We start from the raw sequence: 21,275 nt of genomic DNA, 5'->3' as shown, positions 1-21,275 counted from the left end.
TCACTGGAACCACCAACACCTCAACATCAAGTCCACAACCGCTCTTATTTGGAGAGACTAATAGTTGATAATCCGCCACATCCACCAGACGCTGCACGATAAAAGGAGCTAACACCACAGGGCAAGAACCGAAGCACTAAACCCTTACTGCAGAGATGCTAGCAACACTCGCTGTCACCGGGAATGAGGACGAAGGTAGACTACAACAATCTAAGACCACATTGACCCGCACGAGTGACTGACTCTGAGAACCAGAGACTGACCAAAAATCGAGCATAGAAGCTCAATCTAACCAGCTCACCAGACCGCCACCTCTGGTTAAGGCGAGAAGAAGAACTCAGCCCTCCTCATGAGCTTGACAGCGACACCTCCTAGCCACAAGGAGCCCTGCACCCACCTACAAGGAGAAACCACTAGCAGGGAGTAACCACCACTGCCAGGGAGCTCGTTGAGATCCAAAATCGACTCTTGATGTATCTGTTACTTATTGGTGGTGAGAAACCGTGATGAATCAAAAGTAGAGATCTCAGAGACGAGTGCCCTCCAACCGAGAACGAGGGAACCTGTCTTCGACACCAGCAACTGACGCTGGAGGGATCGACGATGACCGGAGCACCACCACCGAAGCACAATCGTCCTCCATTGAAAGTATACCTAGCGCAATTTGATTTGATAAATCATCTACAACTATATTAAGATCACTTAAATTGAGAATTGATTTTGAAAAGTTGACAACGGTTAGTTTGCCGTTAGATGTCAAAACACGATGTAATTTAACATAATTGATGTTGACATGGGTACCTGCAAGTGAGCATTTGATAAGATAGAGACAAGAAAAGTTTTCTTTTGTGTCAAATAAGACAGGAAAAGGTTATCGAGATCAACCCAAGCATATACGATTGCATATATAAGCTTCACTGGCTTAACGTTATTGCATAAATTTACTGACAAGATCTCCATGCTAGGGGAAAAAATATTGGCTTAGGATACTTGTGTGAGAGTGAGTGAAAGCGGAAACTACGCATACATTTGCAACGTCTCACAACAAGACACAACCAAGACAACGTGCAATGTCTTGTAACTCTCAAAACCATATAGACTCACTAATCATTTTTATTGGTTACTATTCAGGATAAAACGAATCTCTGTTCACAACTCGATCACAAACATTTATATTTAAATAAGCATTTAACATCTCGACAAAATTATATGGGAAAAAGGACCAGAACAACGTTTTAAAAATGTATCTATTATTACCTTAGTTATGGGTCTTGTCACAAGTATTTAACGAATGATAAACAACAAAGAACCGTCTTCCATCAACAAGTACCTCAAGATCTCACTTAGAATATACGTATATATATGTTGTTATATATTCATAAAGTGAGATCAAGGGGACTTACCAAGACCGAAATCTTTCTCTTTTTAGGATCATTTTGAACTTCTTGCCTAATGTCTCGACCGAGTTTTGATGAACTCGACGAAGATAATGAAAGAGACAAACCCTTGATATCCTCATGATCGTCAAGTTCTTTTTCTTCATCTTCTATCAAGCAGTCTCCAAGGTTGTTGTGAGTCCGATGTACCTTAAGGGACAAGCTTAGATCCAAATCTTGGACCGACTTATTGCAATCATCTGACAGTAACAACTTTTTCCTTTTCAAAACATTCTCCGTTTCTTCTGCCACTCTAGGATTTTCCCTTTGATTAGAACTTAATATGGTATCAATATGATCTTGTGGCCCTGATGCGGTCGAAGAATTAGGATTGGAGGAGAGGCTTTGTCCCCATGATTTACTTTGTTGGATTAAGCTTGACAATAGCTTAAGACACAAGCTATCCTAATCCTAATTGAGATATGTTTTGTATAGGATTAGGAAAAAAGGAAAGATTGTTATGCTAATAGGATTAGGAGTTATCTAGTCTTATAAATAGAGATGAATATGTTATTACATCTCTTGTGATTTGAGAAAGCATAAATTGTGATTTGTGAGTTTGTGATTGATTAATAAGAGAAGGACTTCTTGTTAGTGTGTTTGTGTTTCTATACTTGGTATCAGAGCCAAACATATAAACAAACCAACGCACACGATCGAATCTACAAACAACTACAACCATGACTGATGTTAAAGAAGAAGCTGCGACGAACTCCAAAGAGAATGGACCTTCCTCCATTAAACTTCCGATGTTGACTTCTACCAACTATGTTGTTTGGGCAATGCGTATGAAAATTGCACTCAAGGTCAACAAAGTGTGGGAAACTATTGATCCGGGAAGCAAACATGAAGAGAAAAATAACATGGCTATTGCCTTGTTGTTTCAATCTGTTCCGGAAGCTTTAATACTACAAATAGGTGACCTTGATACAGCAAAAGGTGTATGGGACGTGATCAAAGCAAGACATGTCGGAGCTGAGAGAGTAAGAGAAGCAAGGTTGCAAACCTTAATGGCTGAGTTTGATAGACTTAAGATGAAAGAAGAAGATACTATTGATGTGTTCGTTGGAAAGCTCTCCGAGATCTCTTCAAAGTCTTCCTCATTAGGAGAAATTATTGAAGAATCAAAAATCGTCAAGAAGTTTCTTAAAAGTCTACCAAGAAAAAAATATATTCATATTGTCGCTTCCCTCGAGCAAGTTCTAGACCTTAATGCAACCAGCTTTGAGGACATTGTGGGCAGACTAAAGGCATATGAAGAAAGGATATGTGAAGATGAAGAGGAACACCAAGACGATGATCATGGCAAGTTGTTGTACACTAACAACAATGAGTCACAACAAGATGGGTACGGCCGAGGAGGACGAGGAAGAGGTGGACGAGGAACCTGGAGAGGAAGAGGTCGAGGTCGCAATGGAGGTTTCTACGCTCAGAGAGAGGCATATAGACAAGGACAAAACCGTGATATGAACCACATCACTTGTTTTGCGTGTGATAAACAGGGACATTACGCAAGTAATTGTCCCGACAAGTTGCTCAAGCTGCAAGAAACCGATGAGAAGAAAGAAGTAGATACACAAGAAGCTGATGAGCTTATGATGAATGAAGTGGTATATCTCAATGAGGAGAAGGTAAAGCTAACTAACTTTGCAGTAGAAGAAGGAATGGAGAATCTGTGGTATCTTGACAATGGGGCAAGCAATCACATGAGTGGAAATCGCTTGTTCTTCTTTAAACTTGATGAAGGCATTACAGGAAAGGTCCGGTTTGGGGATGATTCTCGTATTGACATAAAGGGAAAAGGATCAATTCGCTTTGTCTTGAAAGGAGGTGAGAAGAAAATCTTGAATAACGTCTACTACATACCAGGATTGAGAAGCAATATCGTCAGCTTAGGACAAGCCACTGAAGTTGGGTGTGAAGTAAGGATGAAGGATGATATCCTTATGCTCTTTGACAAAACCGGAGCCTTAATGATCAAAACCACTCGATCGAGGAACCGTTTATACAAAGTAACCTTACAAGCCGATGCAATCCAGTGTCTTCTCACATCAGTACCTACCGAATCATCTAAGTGGCATGCACGGTTAGGTCATGTTGCAACTGAGACAATGAAGATGATGATACATAAAGAGTTGGTCGTAGGCATTCCGCGAATAGATGTTGAGAAAGAAACGTGTGTCTCTTGTCTTCTCGGAAAACAAACGCGACAACCGTTTCCCCAAGCAACCTCGTTCAGAGCAACACAACCGCTTGAGCTTGTTCATGGAGACTTATGTGGGCCGATCACTCCTTCCACGCCAGGAATGAAAAGATATGTGTTCGTATTGATAGATGACTATACACGTTATATGTGGACCATTCTACTTAAGGAAAAGAGCGAAGCGTTTGAAAAGTTCAAAGTGTTTAGGAACCTTGCAGAACAAGAAACAAAAACAACGGTGAAAACGTTTCGTACGGACAGAGGAGGCGAGTTCACATCACATGAATTCAAAGACTACTGCAACAAGAATGGAATTAACAGACACACGACTGCACCATACTCACCACAGCAGAATGGAGTCGTGGAGCGTCGAAACCGTACACTCTTTGAGATGACTAGAAGCTTGTTGAAACATATGAGCGTGCCCAATGAGCTATGGGGAGAAGCTGTAAGGCATTCAACCTATTTGATCAATAGGATTGCAACCAGATCTCTTGTCGGACAGACCCCATACGAGGCATTGAGAGGAAAACGACCTAATCTTAGCCATCTCAAGGTCTTTGGTTGTGTCTGTTACGCTCGAACTGAAACCGCTGGACGAAAGAAACTCGATGACCGGTCGAAAGCTTTGGTACATCTAGGAACCGAACCAGGCTCTAAAGCCTACAGGTTACTAGACGCTTCAAGCAATAAGATCATTGTGAGCCGCGACGTATTGTTTACTGAAGAAAAGCAATGGAACTGGGACACGGCTAAGACAAAGAGCTCCAGCACGTTAGAGATAGAATTATTACCGCTTACAGACACTGGAAGCAGTCAAGAGAACGTCGCTACAGGTGGAGAAAATAGGGATGACAGTGAGAATGAGGAAGATGATACCATTGAAATCGAAGAGGAAGAAGAAACAACACAACCCGAGGTAAGGCGATCAAGCAGAACAACATCTAAGCCATCGTATCTAGAGGATTATATCCTTCTGGCAGAAGAAGAATGTGAGAAACTCCTAATGGTCATAAATAATGAGCCTTGGGATTTTAATGAAGCAAAGACACTTGAAGTTTGGGTTGAAGCGTGTAGGGATGAGATATTCTCCATCGAGAAAAACAACACTTGGCTACTCGTTGATCTACCAAAGGGTTTCAAGGCTATTGGTTTGAAGTGGGTTTTCAAAATAAAGAGGAATGCAGATGGTAGTATCAGTAAGTACAAGGCGAGGTTGGTAGCAAAAGGCTACGTACAAAGGCATGGTATTGATTATGACGAGGTCTTTGCACCTGTAGCTCGGATCAAAACAATCAGACTAGTAATCGCTCTTGCAGCCTCATATGGTTGGGAGATCCATCACTTGGATGTAAAAACGGCATTCTTACATGGAGAACTAAAAGAAGAGGTCTATGTAAGTCAACCTGAAGGATTTGAGATCAAAGGAAAAGAAGATAAAGTGTACAAGCTTAAGAAAGCTCTCTATGGTCTTAGACAGGCTCCTAGAGCATGGAACATCAAACTCAACCGGATTCTTCAAGAGTTTAGTTTCACTAGATGCTCTAAGGAACCCTCATTGTATAAAAGAGAGGATAAAAAAGGCGTGCTTATGGTATGTGTATACGTTGATGACTTACTTGTCACCGGCTCTTCTTTGGCATTAACGGTTGAATTCAAGAAAGAGATGGCTAGCAAGTTCGAGATGAGCGATCTAGGAAGATTGACTTATTATCTAGGCATCGAAGTATTGCAGTATGATGGAGGAGTAGTGCTGTCTCAAGATAGATATGCTCGGAAAATTCTTGAAGAAACTGGTATGACAAACTGCAATCTCGTGCACGTACCCATGGAAGTCAATATACGGCTGTCAAAATCAATGCAAGAGAAAGGGATTGATGAAAGAGAGTTTAGAAGAAGCATAGGGTGTCTTAGGTATCTATTACATACTCGACCGGATCTCTCATTCAGTGTGGGAGTTCTTAGTAGATACATGCAAGAGCCTAAGGTTTCTCATGGCGTTGCCTTAAAGCAAGTACTCAGATACTTGCGCGGAACAACCAACCTCGGGCTCAGGTATACACGGTCGGTTACACGTGAGTTGATTGGCTTTAGTGATAGCTCACACAATGTTGATGAGGATGATGGCAAGAGTACAACAGGGCATGTGTTTTACCTTGATCAAAGTCCTATTACTTGGTGCTCTCAAAAGCAAGAGATTGTGGCGTTATCTTCTTGTGAAGCTGAATTCATGGCAGCAACAGAGGCTGCGAAACAAGCAATATGGCTCCAGGAACTCTTGGGAGAAATCGTGGGAGATATGTGCAAGAAAGTGACCGTGAGGGTTGATAACAAGTCTGCTATCTCGCTTACTAGGAATCCAGTGTTTCATGGTCGTAGTAAGCACATACATCGGAGGTTTCATTTCATCCGAGAATGTGTAGAGAATGAGCAGATTGAAGTTGAACATGTTCCGGGAACTGAACAAAGAGCTGACATACTTACAAAAGCTCTTAGTAGAATTCGATTCAAGGAAATCAGAAGCCTTATGGGAGTTCATGTGGTGAGTGAAGATGGAATCAAGCTTAAGGGGGAGAATGTTGGATTAAGCTTGACAATAGCTTAAGACACAAGCTATCCTAATCCTAATTGAGATATGTTTTGTATAGGATTAGGAAAAAAGGAAAGATTGTTATGCTAATAGGATTAGGAGTTATCTAGTCTTATAAATAGAGATGAATATGTTATTACATCTCTTGTGATTTGAGAAAGCATAAATTGTGATTTGTGAGTTTGTGATTGATTAATAAGAGAAGGACTTCTTGTTAGTGTGTTTGTGTTTCTATATACTTAACGTTTTCATACCTTCAAGAAAGCTTCTATGAATACTTGGAACTGATTCACCTACTCCATTGCTCGCTCTAGCAGCTTCATGAGAATTGATTCGAAACGAAATAGTTTTATTCGTATCATCAAGAATACTATTACTAACTTCACGAAATCTCTCGCCAGACTGTGAGCTAAACAGTGTGGGTCTTGTTCTTGTACTGTCTCGTGCTGTTAAGCCTCTCCAAGGGCTACGGTAGACCTGGCGTCTATGGTCCGTCCATGAACCGCCACCGTATCTATTGATGACATGCCAAGTTATACACAATGAATTTTAATATATTTATACAAGTAGAAAATTAATAAGCTAAAGATTTTGTAAATACCCTAAACTAGTAGAAGGCCTTTGGTCAAAACTTTGTAGCATTGGAAGTTGGCCAAGGTTGTAAGTGTAACCAGCTCCGTGTTCAAACGAAAATCCTTGATTTCCTGAAATAATAAGAAAATGAAATATGAAGAAATAAACATACTGTCTAATTCATTTATAAGAGTTTAGAATCAAATTCAAGAAGCCCTAAATTAAACCATAACCTAAAATAAGTAATTACCTTGATTTGGGTCATCAGTCTTCTTGCTTCTGTACATCTAAGAACAAATAATGAAGGTGGAAAATGAGTTTTAGGAAAAAAATCTAAATAATAAAGATAGTGTATGTTTGCAAAACCTGAAGATGGCTCTTAACATGAGCAATACATAGCCCCTTGACGTTCATCAATTGAAGAACAAGCTTCGGTGTTGCTCCTGCTACAACAAAATCATTCAAAGAAAACCGAATAAATATCAACAAGAAAACCCTATAAATAAATTCTAGATTTCATATATGTAATGATTTTGAATATTGATTCATATATATAACAGAAACTCAACTATCTGGTCCACCCAATTTCTCCACAGCTTGAAGGAAGCGGAGATGGAGCTCAGGTGTCCATCTCAGCCTTGGAGTCTTTGAGCGGTTGTACGGCCTCACAGATCCACCATTTTTCTTGATCTGATCTTTATTATGATGGTGACTCCCACTCTCTTCTACATAGCTATTGTTCGATGGGCTCTGATCTACTGATCTCGCTTCTTCATCCTTGTTCTCATCATCTTTGTTGTCTTCTTTCTTGGTAGTTGCTTTGAAATTGTTAGATGGACAAGTCTTGGAGTTTTCAGAACTTTGGCTGCTTGATCTCATCTTGGTCTCTAGCTTTTTGGCTGTTTTCTTGTATTTGTTTTGGGGTCTGAACCTTTTTGGTCTATCTTTGAGTCTCTGGACAAAGTTCAATCAAAGATCACACACTAACACATATATGTGTTCGGAATTTAAGGTGAAGACTTTTGAAGGTTTGTATGTATGACTTTTTGGATGCTTGTATCCATCATTCCTTTTCCCTCTCTGTCCTCTAACTCTACTATATATTGAATAATATGTATATGAGGGCAGCGGATATTCTAAATTCTATTTTAACATATAATTTTCAGATTAAAATTTTTATATTTTCTAAACAAAAACATCATTAAATATTTACCTAACCACAAATCAACCAATAATAAAATAGAAGATATATTATCATTGGTTATATAACATTAAGTGTTAATAAATTTTACATAGAAAACCGAAAACGTCATATAATTTGGAACATAAAAATTTCTCTAAAACGACTTATATTAAAAAACGGAGGGAGTACATCTTAGGCAAATATAGATCTAGATTTACACCTCAAGACAAAAAAAACAAATGGTCTTTTTACTTCTAAAAAAGATTAGTAACTGTACACTCCAGTCATATACACGAATATTTAAAAATAAAACTTAAGAATTATACTTATTAACTTAATTCCTTCAATTTTTAAGTCTCGTGATAGGGAAGTGAAAAGAAGCTCAAGAGGTGTAGACAGAATTTATCTAAAGATATATTACTGTTTTCATTGTTATGGCATTCAATTGTTTTTCCTGAAATAGATATCAACCCTGTTGGTAATACCCATTTGAGTGAATCAAATGTGGTTTAAGATGACGTACGCTGTGAGTGAACCAATTGCCATTGAGTATTTGGGTGATCTATGATTTTTATTATTAGAATTCTATCTACCATAACCGAGTGATCTATGTATTCTTTTGATTTAACACGTCGTCTTCTTGTTCAATTCGAACTAGCTTTTGCAATATAGGAAGAAAGCAACATTAATGAGGCATACACATTAGCTAGATAAATGAAACTTCTTTCATCGTGTTACAACTTACAACTCATAAATTAAATTGACTAGAAAAGCAAACAAATAAATAAAAGGGAAAGGTTAGGGGATGGGCTCGTGACTTCAAAGCCAAAGCTGTGAAACAGAAAAAGAAGAAACCAAAAAGCATATTTTTTTTTTGTGTGTTAGAGAGAGAGAGAGAGAGAGAGAGAGAGAGAGAGAGAGAGAGAGAGAGAGAGAGAGAGAGAGAGAGAGAGAGAGAGAGAGAGAGAGAGAGAGAGAGAGAGAGAGAGAGAGAGAGAGAGAGAGAGAGAGAGAGAGAGAGAGAGAGAGATAGAGAGAGAGAGAGAGAGACTCTCGAGATCTCTCTCTCAGAGAGATCTCTCTCTCTGAGAAGAGAGAGAGAGAGAGAGGTTTAAAGGTGCTTGGCTGGGCTGGGCTGTCTTCACTGAGAGACACGAGAAGAAAATATTGCTACTTGTTTCTATCACCAACGACAATCACGGATTTGTCTCCATCTCCACTACTCTTACTATTTCATATTATGTATAGTTATCTACACATGCGTCTCTGTCTCTCTCTATACATACAAAAGGTACATCTCTCTTTTCCATATATAACCCATTTTTATTATTATTAGGATATATAACATCTTTGAACAAAAAGAGGATATATAACATCATAGTTTAAGCTGATAAATCACATGAATTTTCCGGCCCGTATCACAGAATTGTAAATCAAATGCAAGTAATGTGTCAAAATTCATGAATGGCAAAAAAATATATATACATATTGTCGAAGTCATTTGTCAAATAAATTAGGTATTTGACATTTGCTTCTTTTTTCAAAGTCTTTTTGGGAGCCCGATGCCCAGCCGTAATTGCATTTTTCGTCGTCGTTGTTAGTTAAGAATTTAGATTGTCGTATTTAGGTTTTATAGTATTTGCAATAGTTATTTACGTTAGAATGACGCTCTTCGTATCTACCCTATACAATCCTAGCTACTTCCATCCTCAGACAACCCATGAGCAATCTATACAGCCCAACAAATACAAAATGCTTAGGAATATTAGATACGGCTTTAATATAAAGTTATAAACCGTTGAAAACTGACTACTCCACTAATTCTTTTTTTCTTTGATTTACACTAATTCATTTTCCTCGACACATATATGAATCAATATATATACACACACACACACAAACATGTAAGCGTTGACAAAAGTCTTCGTGTAGTGTAGCAAACGTATATAGAATCTTACTCAACTTTTCCAATTCTTGAGACCTATTCACTATGTTTTTATGAAGAATGTCATTTTGAACCAAGCGGTGGTAGCCTAGTGGCAATCTCTTGGAGCTTGATGTGTACCCACATCAGTCCTGGATTGGATTCTCTCTGGGAACTAAATTATCACTATTTGGCCAGTCTGGACTTGAGCCGAAGCTCAAGTGGTTTATATGGTGGGACATAACAGATGATTGGTCCACCCCCTGACATTAGTCGGAAGATATTCAAAACTCGGATCGGGCAGTGTGGTACACTTTCCGGCTAGTCTACTTTGTAGCACCAAGTGCGTTCTTTCTGGAGCCGACCGGATCAGTCGATAGGGTTTATCAAAAAAAAATGTCATTTTGACATTTGACACAAATTTGCCCATGTATTTTTAGACTTTGTATGGAATCTTTCAACTTTTCAATTTTTGGAATCAATCATCTTTTGAACCATGTATAGTTTAAACTAAAGATCTTCCGAGATTGTACAAACTGTGGTACACTAGACCGAAGAAAATTGCAGTAGTTTATACAGCATTTTACTTTAAATAATGTGTGTCAATACATTATTTATAATCAAACGATGTGTGAACGGGATATATTTTATGGGGAAAGAATAAGTTGGAGGAGAGGAATATAATACTATATGGGATTTGTACGTATTATGCATGGGTTTGCATGAAACAGCCACTGCAGCTAAGTAATCAATCAGTATGGCCCAATAGTTTAGGTATTGAAACCACAATTTCATATTATATTTATTCTTAGTCATCATTGTATCGTCTTTTAGTCTGGCATTATTATTATATTAGCAGGAGGACACAAGTCGTGTTGAATTTATTTAATTATAGAAACGAATAAAGTTTGGACCTCGTCTCGGGAGAGGGCAATTTCGTGGAATGTAGGTTGCTTGTCGAATTTAAAAAGATGAGAATTTCATTTCATGTATTCGATGCGTATAAATATAATTTCAATTTTTTTGGGAGTATTAACTCAATTCAATAGACACATGGAGAGCAAGTTGTTATTTTCTTAATAATATATTTAGTTTTTTTCTTTTTGTTCTCGACGGATGTTTCAAATTCACCGAATAGTAAAGTTGTATGAGAGATTTATTTATCAGAAAACATTGTCTTTATATTTTTCCCACTACAATCAATTAATTTTTCATTCAGATTATAGGCTATCTATGGAAACGATCTTTATGATTTTTTTTTATAAGCTCTATCGGCTGATCTGGTCGGCTCCTGGATGAATGCACTTAGTGCTACAAAGTGGATTAGTCTGAAAGCGTACTACACTGTCTGATCCGAGTTTGGAATACATTCCGACTAATGCCAGAGTGTGGACCAATCATCTGTTATGATCCACCATGTAAAACACTTGGGCCAAAGCCCAAGCCTATACTAGCCAAGTAGTGATAAATCTTTATGATTTATATGACTCATAAGGAAACATTGATTTCATTAGTGAAAATATGAAATTATTCCGGAAGTGTTCGCCGTGGAAAAATCTTGATCTGGAGATCAGCGAGTGTTTTTTTTTCTTCTTCTAAAAACTAAATATAAATATTATATTGGTTTTCATATATATAGAAAAGATGAGAAAAGCTTAAAGAGGGCTTACCCTTTTTTTTTGTTAACATGAACAATTTGCTTTTCTTTTTGAGATTTTAGGCTTTGTCTATATATATTTAACTGAGTTTGAAAAAATAGGTATCCCTTGACCGTCTACAGCTAATGGACCTTCCATGCCCGTTCTCTCGGTCTGTGAGCTTCATCATGTATGATGGGCGGTGCGTTAATTTTTCCGAAAACACGAATCATTGTTTATTAATCATGCAATCATCACACCACATGACATTTTCCTGTGTTTTGGTCCCACTCGCACGATATCGCGAATCACATCGCGATAAGTCACTCATCCTTCTAGGACTCCAACCCAAACACTCTTAACTATGGAGTTTTAGACGGATGTATGCCCGAAAAGATAAATGCACTTTGGTGAAACAAGTAGCCAAATCAATCCTCTTAAGTCTTTCCTTATACCACTAATCCAGATGTTACAATTCACCTCCTCTTAAAAAATACAAATGTCCTCATTGCACTCTAAGATCGTTATCGATGTTAGTGTGAGCCCTCACTGACTTCACACTCGTCAGCGCCAATCGAAACCAAAATTTTGTGTACCGAAAAGCATTATATCGAATATGAATACAAATGATCCAGTTTTCTTAAAGACTAAGGCTCCGACTGGTGACCTTTTCGGGAACACGAGGAACGAATAAGAAATGAACGTATAAGAATGTTTGTTCCTTATCAAATTTAACAAGGAATGTTTTTGTTCTATATTTCTCTACAAAAAAAGGAATGGGGAGGAACAAGAAGGAAAAACTATTCCTTGTGAATTGTGATTTTTTTTTGGAATGTTAAAGAATTCAGTGTTCCCTTTCGTTCCTTGGTCACCATTCAAAGCATAATATGTCTGAATCTCCACTTTAGATTAAAATAAAATTATTTGAAATAAGGAATGTCATAGTAAAATTAGAAAAGAAAAATAATTTCATATCTCCTTTAGTTCTTTTAAGGGAAGAAAAGATACATGTATTTTTTTTTTCTTTATTTTACCATCAAACATTGGTAAATAAAATTTTTGATTTTAATAATTAAACGCTTTTACTTTAAATCTACCGGAGATATCATAGTTCCGTCTCCGATAGTCCGATGTATCGGAAAACAAGAGGAACACCTAACAAGACCTTCCACACTGCAAACCGTACAATTTACAAATCCATTTTCCTCCAAGAAGATCTTGTGGCTACCATTACATCTCTCGCAAACAACGAACCTCCATCCTCCGCATAACTCACAGTTCTCACTGAATCTTCCATCCGACGGTGGTAGTTCTCCGACCATCTTCCTCAGCTCGCCGCTCTCATTTAACTTCTTGATTTCGTCCGCCCCTCCTATGTATCTCCCACCTATGAAAACCTTAGGCAACTCCACGTTCTTGGTCCCGAATATCGCATGCAGCTCGTCGTGAAACCTTGCGTCCATCGTTAAGTCTCGATCGTCGATAGGGATGCGGAGCCTGTGGAGGATGGCTCGGACGGCTCTGCACTCCTCGAATGTTTTGCGTACGATACGGAGGCTGGTGTAGTAGAGAACCACGCCTCCTTGGTCGGTGGAGTAGAGCGTCTCCCTCGTCAGAGGGGGAGTTCTTGAGGTGCAACGGTCAATCTTGGGGCTCCTTGGCTGGTGAAGGACTTGAAGTTCTGGCGAGGGAACGTCGTCGTCATAGAGAAGATTGTTTACGTCTTTGAAAGATGAGCATGAGAAACGTCTCGACGACCATTTCGGCGTGTCGGGAGAGACTTCCTGACGCCTTTTTCGTAGTTGGAACCAGTTCCACAACATGATGGTTGATAAGGCAAATCAAATGCATGCAAAGAAGGTGAATAAATAAAGAGTTATTCTGCGGATGTGAGTTATTGAAGTAGGAGATAAGGATTGACATCATAGTAAAGTTAAGAATATATATCTTACCGAAAATGGCTTATACATTCCTAGTTTGTTTTTATATTAAGTTGACTTAACATTTTCGGCAATGAGTATTTTCAACTTTATTCAAAATTAATAAAAAAAATTCTGCAAACAATTTCATTAAGAATAAAACAAGAGTACATTGTCAATAGACAAATTTTCCCAACAACAAATTATTACATAAACAGATATACGAACATGAAAAAGTGAATTTGACGATATTTTATACGATATAACCTTTTTTTTTTTTGATGAAATTTTAAATTTATTGATCATCGGGGAAAAAAGAATGGTTATATACAACTAGTTAAATAGCTAGAGTAATAATCTTGTTTGCATCTAAGCTCTACCAGTACGTGTGCTGAACCAGTGTTGAAGCAACCCGAGAAGATGTGGTTTCTCATAATATCTTGTGGAGAGTACTCTCTGCCGAATAGTTTTGTCTATAAACTTGGATAATTGTTCAACCGGACGAGCCACCTGGTTATGGCGCCTTCCATTCATTTCCTTCCAGATGTAATATATAGTTACCTGGAACGCTAGCTTCGAGAGGATCGATGTGAACCGGTTAGGGGCCGGAGCAGTAAGAAGACACAAGTTTTCATTCCAGTCTGGAGAGGGGACTGGCTGCAGCAGTGAGCCCAACACCCGCAACCAAAGTGTATAGGTGTAGGGGTAGGCAAAGAAGAGGTGGTCTCGGTCTTCATCTCTTTCCCCACAAAACAAACCACCCTGCTCTACTCCCCAAGCACGCATTCTACATCCTGTTGAGAACCTGTCTTTTGTCGCCAACCAAGTAATAAATGCATAACGAGGGACCCCTTGAGCAAACCAGATGAGCCTACGCAGCCATGTGGTGAGCACAAAGCGAACTATTCTTTCGCCTTTTACTAAAGAATACGATAGAACCTTATCAGCTAATATATAACTAAATATGTTATTTTCATTTTCTTTATTTGATCTATCTTGGATCTTTCTCGGAAAACTGTGTACTTTTCTATTTAGAAGTTATTTTTTTTTCAAAATTAATATTTCTTTATTTAAAAAATTAGTACTGAGTCATGGTAAGCTTAGTATAATATCCTTCGTTGGTCATTTGTTTTTTGAGGCATAAATTTAATATTTAAAAATTGAATATGAGCTTCACTTTTTTTAACAACATAGTGACATCTTTGTCTAATAAAAACCCGCCAAAGCTAGCAACACCACAACCAACATCCAATACAACCCTTATACAGTAAAACCTCTATAAATTAATATTTGATAAACTAATAATTTTTATAAATTAATAAATTTTGTCGGTTCCAATTTGAGCCGGTTCAAAATTGTACACAAATCAATAAAATAATAAGATAATATTTTTTTTAAAAACTTCTATGTAAATATATGATCGCAATAAAATTATAAATTATATTCGCAATAAAATTATAAACTTATAATTTATATGTATAGATATTTTATATAAGTAAGAATCTATTATTATATTATTTTTTTATATTCACAATGAAATTATCTTTATATTTTCTTAACACTTCATATATTTTTGATGAGATTTAGTAATATTATATCTAAACCCACATTTAAGTTCTATGCAATATATATTATATACAACAAATAATATAATAAAATTAATATAAATTTTAATTTTTTAAAAAAATAACGATTAATGTCTGTACACTAAAATCAAATATTTTTCTTATCTTAGAATAAATATATCTTAAAATAAAAAATTTAAATAAGGAAACTTTTGTAAACTAATATCTCTATAAATTAATAAAATTTCAAAGTCTCAACATTATTAATTTATAGAGGTTTTTTGCTCAACAAGCTTGGGGGTTAGGAACATTTTAATAGCATATCTGTACATCAAAGAAAGATCAACTAAAGTAATGTTCCATAGCATAAGATCCTACTTATTTCATGTGAATCAATATAATTGTTAAATTTGAGAATGAAATGATGTGGAATGGTTTACTTTATTAATTTCATATTTTTTTTTCATCATTTGCCTTGAATGGAATAAAATACATATTTCATCGATTCCAAAACCATTCCAAAAATTAAAAGATAAAAACATTCTTAAATATTTCTCTACAATTTTGATTTGGAATATATGGATTGAATATATTTTCTTTTTAACCAATTTCATTTTATTCCAATAATTTTATTTCATGGTTACCATTTACAGTCCTAAACTTCGAATCTATGAGACTGTAAACAAATCTTTCATTTCCTTTCACAGAAACTTCCATAGTCAAACTGGAGATACACTCAAAAGTCAAAAGGGTTAATCCATGACTAAACTAAACTTCCATAGTTAAACTGAAGATATACTCAAATGGGTTAATGCATGACTAAACTAAATCATCTATCTCAGATCAAGCAGATCAAAAGCTAGAACTTTGCAATATCTAATCATTAAAAACAAACACAATTGAAGAAATGTTTCAATAGCCCAAGATCATGCAATTACTCGAACTATGGAACTAATATAGCTTCTTCTATACACTTCAGATGGTCAGCTTTAACCTTGAAATCTCAGCCCCTGAAAACGGATCTCAGTCCTTATGGTTTACTTTCAACACTAAACCATCCACTTTAATTTCACTCTTGCTTACAGCATATGAAAAATCGAATTTAGGCCACAATTATATCAATTCAAAAGTCATATGTTCTAGTGCAAAAATAAATCAATCTTTATAACATTGTCATGAATGTAATGATTGTTATAAATCCATGATATGGATATGTGGATTGCCATTAACCATCAAGGAGGTTTACATCCGTCCAGACTATCCGGTCCGTCTACACCCGTCTCCGGTTCGTCTCATCCGTCCAAGACTAGTCAAGATAAAGACTCATTCAACCGGAGCATTTATGAGCTTTGACCAAGTCTAGATATTTGTAGTCAAATGTATTAAATGTGTAGATTATCTCCTTTGTGTAAACCCTTATGAACCTCCACTATATATTGATAGTGAGAGCTAATGAGAAAGACACAACTTTCACAACAACACTTCTCTCATATTTCTAACACGTTATCCGCACGATTGTGCTCTCCACCTGAGAAATCTCTCTCAGCCGGCGATCCTCTTTCCGGCCAGCTCCTCCGGTGCTCAGCCTTTGCTCCACCGGCGCTCAGCCTCCTCTCCACCAGGCCACCTCTCTCTCTCCGCCGGAAAACTCCTCTCTCTCTCAAATTCCGGCCAACTCTCACGGTGGTCCTCTCAGATTCTTGTGGTGAAAAAGGTAAACAAATCAAAACCTTGAAATCTATAGAACACCATTATGTCTGAAACAAATCTAGGATCTATATGAATCCATAACTTATAAACAATCTATGGATTTAAAATATTGATCTTGTTTCTATGATCCATATGATCCATATGAAACTTGATTCTAAAAGTATCTTGAATCCATAAAACTTAAAATTCTCTAAAGGTTCTATGTTTCTCTAAAAACTTATAAACTTATCAAAATACCTAAAGATCTACATGAATCTTGTTTATAAAAACTTATGAATCATAAAATTATTAGAGAAAGCTTAAACCTTTTGATTCAATCCTTTTGTTTGGCCATTTTACCAGATGTGATAAACATAAGTGTATAATCTGGCCAAAACAAAATTCCATCAATCCCTTGCTGTGCCATTTTCGGCCAGATCTCCTAAAATCAGTCAACCCATCAATAAAATCGAAATTAAAATCATTCATTGCATATCCTTGACTATTAATATTTATTTTGTAACTATCAAAGTTTTAAAAACCTTTTATGATTTTTATAAATGCATAATCGATTTTATAAATGCTTGTTTGATTTTATTAAGTGCATATCTTTGACTGAAAATTATTTCTAAAGTTTTATAAGCCATAGTCTTGATATGTCATAAGGTAGAATAAAATCTGGTTGAAATCATTTGATCATATTGTTAATTAAACCAACCATGAACTGATTTTATATCATACTGAATTTTGATCACATAGTTTGCTAGTTAAAATAAAACTTGATCTAGTTTCATCCTTGAACCTGATTCTATGATTAAATTATGAACTGATCATTTGCATACCTGATAGTATCATTTAGTAAATCATTAGATCGAACTTGAATCATCCATGAACTGACCTTTGCATGCATCCAACTATCATATTGTTAAAACTGGACATAGGTATCACATAATTGAAACCAAACATACATGTTCGCATAGCTTTAGCAATGATGATACTAGTGCGTCTGAAGTGGTTCATGTTGTTTGCATCTAAATGATTCACACTGTTTGCATATAGTTAGACAAAATCGGTTTCCATTTAAAATTTAGTACATTTGCTTTATTCAAAATTATAAACCAAGTTTTAACCGATTTTGAAAATCTACTTTGGTTTACAAATATCTTGAACATTATAAAAGTTATTTGTCTTGTCCATGATGCATTTTAATCCATCCATATTGATTGACAAAATTTTATCTTAATGCATATAAAATATTTTCTGAAAATAAAATGCATAATAAACCATCATTATTATAAATCATCAATCTCCTTGGCATATAAATTCAAATCCTGAATTATATTATGAATCCTTACTCCTTTATGGATATTTGATTCAGATGTCGAAAATCAACAACCTTGAATATGCTTCCCTCAATCTCTCCGGAGATAATTACCTCCAATGGGAGCTTGATACCAAAATCCTCTTAAGGTCCAGAAACCTTGGTGATACTATCACTGAAGGCACTGAGCCATCAGACAAGGATAATTACAAGGCACTTGTTGTCATTCGCCATCACCTTGCTGAAGGTCTCAAGGACCAGTATCTCACAATTGAGAATCCTCTGGAACTTTGGACAGAGTTGAAAACCAGATTTAATCATCAGAAAACTGTGATATTGCCAAAAGCCCTTTATGATTGGAGAAACCTGAGAATCCAAGACTATAAGTCTGTGGAAGAGTATAACTCGGCTTTGTTCAAAATAGTCTCAAAGTTGAAACTTTGTGGTGAGACTATTACTGATGCTGATATGTTGGAGAAAACATTCTCCACATTCCACACCAGCAATGTTGTGCTTCAGCAACAGTACCGAGAGAAGGGTTTCTCCACTTATGCTGCCTTAATCTCTTGTTTGTTGCTAGCTGAGCAAAACAATGAGTTGCTCATGATGAACAGTGAGCTAAGGCCTCCTGGTGCTAAAGCATTGCCTGAGGCACATGCGGCCGTAGAGCCAAAGGATGAGACTCCAAGAGAGTCATACCATGGTCGCATGAGAGGCCGTGGTAGATGGCAAGGTCGTAACCGTGGATTTCAACCACGTGGCCGTGGATTTCAACCACGAGACCATCTTGGTCGCAGCTGAGGTCATCAAGCTAACCGTGGGTATAAGTCCGACTTCAAAACCCATGGCTCGAGCTCGACCAAATCTGCTTGCCATCGTTGTGGGATGACCAATCATTGGGCTAATAAATGCAAAACTCCCCAACACCTTGTTAAGCTCTACCAGGAGAGCATAAAAGGCAAGAACTCTGAGGCAAATTTCGTCCATTATGATAATGAGAATGATCTGGATCATGAGGATGATCAAGCCCATGACAAAGATGATCATGAGGATTTTGAGACTTCAGACCTCCTTACAAGTGGCTGAATATGAAGATTTCGATATCATATTGCTTTTGTCTTTGCATTTTGAATTCTTGATTTGGCTTTATGTTCTATGACTTTGGCAATTCTATTTATGAAATAAAGTTTTTACTTTATATATATGCCTTATACAAAGTCGAAATTATTAAGAACATAAAACAAAGCCATTAAAACATACTTTAAACCTTATGTAATATCTAAGGTGTTGACTCTTGTCTATTTTTCAGAAATGAAAGAAGACAAGAACCAGCTAGTAGTGGATAGTGGATCAAGTCACACTATATTAAAAGACAAAAGATATTTTGTTAACCTCATTTTAAAGAGTGCCAATATCAATACTATAGCAGGCACGGCCAGCCTTATTGAAGGCCATGGCCCGGCTCACTTAGTGATGCCTAAAGGCACGCATTTAGAAATTTCTAATGCATTATATTCTCCAAAATCAAAGAGAAATCTGTTAAGTTTCAAAGACATTCGCATGAATGATCTACATGTTGAAACTAGGGGCGAGGGAAAGAAAGAATTCCTCTTGATTTATGAAAATGCCCAAGGCCATAAGAAAGTCCTAGAGACTATCCCTGCTATATCAATAGGCCTCTATTGTGCCAATATAAAATCGAGTGAGGCTAACACTTCAATTCCTAATGAGTTCAGAGAAGCCTTTAAACAATGGCATGAAAGGCTTGGCCATCCTGGCAGATCCATGATGCGCAAAATAATCTCGAGCTCAACTGGCCATTCCTTGAAAGATAGGATAACTATCCCTATGAGCATTACATGTATTCCATGCTCACAAGGAAAATTAATAATAAGGCCATCACCTGGAAAGGTGAGTAAGGAAACATTAAACTTTCTGGAAAGAATACATGGTGATATATGTGGACCAATACACCCACCTTGTGGGACATTTCGATATTTTATGGTCCTCATTGACGCATCGACCAGATGGTCGCATGTTTGTCTATTATCATCTAGAAACTTAGCATTGGCAAGACTATTGGCACAGATCATAAGACTGCGAGCCCATTTTCCAGATTTTCCACTAAAGACTATACGTCTTGACAATGCAAGTGAATTCAGTTCCCAAGCTTTTAATGATTACTGTATGTCCATGGGGGTAAGTGTGGAACACTCCGTGGCACATGTACATACACAGAATGGATTGGCCGAATCCTTCATTAAAAGAATCCAGTTGATTGCTCGACCATTACTCATGAGGTCGAAGCTACCAGTATCAGCTTGGGGACATGCGGTATTACATGCTGCTGAATTAATACGCATAAGGCCATCCAGTGAACATAAATATTCTCCATCCCAATTACTCTCGGGTCATGAGCCAGACGTATCCCATATCAAAATATTTGGATGTTCTGTGTACATCCCTATTGCACCACCACAGAGAACAAAAATGGGACCTCAAAGGAGGATGGGAATATATGTTGGTTTTGATTCTCCAACCATTATTAAATATCTTGAGCCTACTACTGGAGATTTATTTAAGGCCAGATATGCTGATTGTCATTTTGATGAATCAGAGTACCCAACATTAGGGGGAGAAAATAACAAGCTGGGCAAAGAAATTGTATGGAATCAAACATCCTTATCATGGCAAGATCCTCGGACTCAATCATGTGATTTAGAGGTCCAGAAAATAATTCATATGCAAAAGCTAGCTAATCAATTGCCTGATTCCTTTGCTGACCCGAAAAGAGTGACTAAGTCCTATATACCAGCTTGTAATGCACCAATAAGTATTGATGTCCAAGATGGACACAATCAAGTGGCTACAGAGTCTAAAGCACGTCTTAAGCGTGGTAGACCAATTGGTTCCAAAGATAAAAGACCTCGGAAACTAAAGAAAGGTGCAAAAGAAACCGAGGTCATAGATTGTCCAGACAAGGCCGAAATGGCCATGCCTAAGGTACCAACCAATGAGACTCGGGACGCCGAGCCTCATGGTACTGAAGGTGCTAATGATGAGATCTCAATTAATTATTTAATGTCTGGGACAAGATGGAACCGGAATGATGTCGACATCAATGATATATTTGCATACCAAGTAGCCCTTGATGTTATGGACTTAGATGAGGATCATGAACCCACGTCTATACTAGAGTGCACTCAAAGATCAGATTGGCTCAAATGGAAAGAAG

General features: G+C 37.1%; 2 protein-coding genes across 2 annotated transcripts; both read right to left on the bottom strand.

Annotated features, from left to right (window-relative positions):
• Positions 1-1,095: 1,095 nt before the first annotated feature.
• On the bottom strand, positions 1,096-8,927 carry LOC106452406. The gene is made up of 6 exons (XM_022703008.2): positions 7,372-8,927; positions 7,169-7,245; positions 7,053-7,089; positions 6,831-6,933; positions 6,469-6,743; positions 1,096-1,798 (listed from the first exon to the last, which is right to left on the bottom strand). The coding sequence occupies exons 1-6, from the start codon at positions 7,679-7,681 to the stop codon at positions 1,377-1,379; spliced, it is 1,224 nt and encodes a 407-aa protein (XP_022558729.2). The 5' UTR covers positions 7,682-8,927; the 3' UTR covers positions 1,096-1,376.
• A 2,891-nt stretch (positions 8,928-11,818) lies between these two features.
• On the bottom strand, positions 11,819-13,777 carry BNAC04G04890D (uncharacterized protein At5g39865). Its single transcript, XM_013803454.2, has one exon. The coding sequence runs from the start codon at positions 13,367-13,369 to the stop codon at positions 12,629-12,631; it is 741 nt and encodes a 246-aa protein (XP_013658908.1). The 5' UTR covers positions 13,370-13,777; the 3' UTR covers positions 11,819-12,628.
• Between the last annotated feature and the right edge of the window lie 7,498 nt (positions 13,778-21,275).

Source organism: Brassica napus, chromosome C4, assembly GCF_020379485.1.
Source record: "Brassica napus cultivar Da-Ae chromosome C4, Da-Ae, whole genome shotgun sequence".
In the NCBI taxonomy this organism is placed as follows: domain Eukaryota; kingdom Viridiplantae; phylum Streptophyta; class Magnoliopsida; order Brassicales; family Brassicaceae; genus Brassica; species Brassica napus.
Note: the sequence above shows the minus strand (reverse complement) of the source record. Positions and strands in the feature narration are given on the sequence as shown.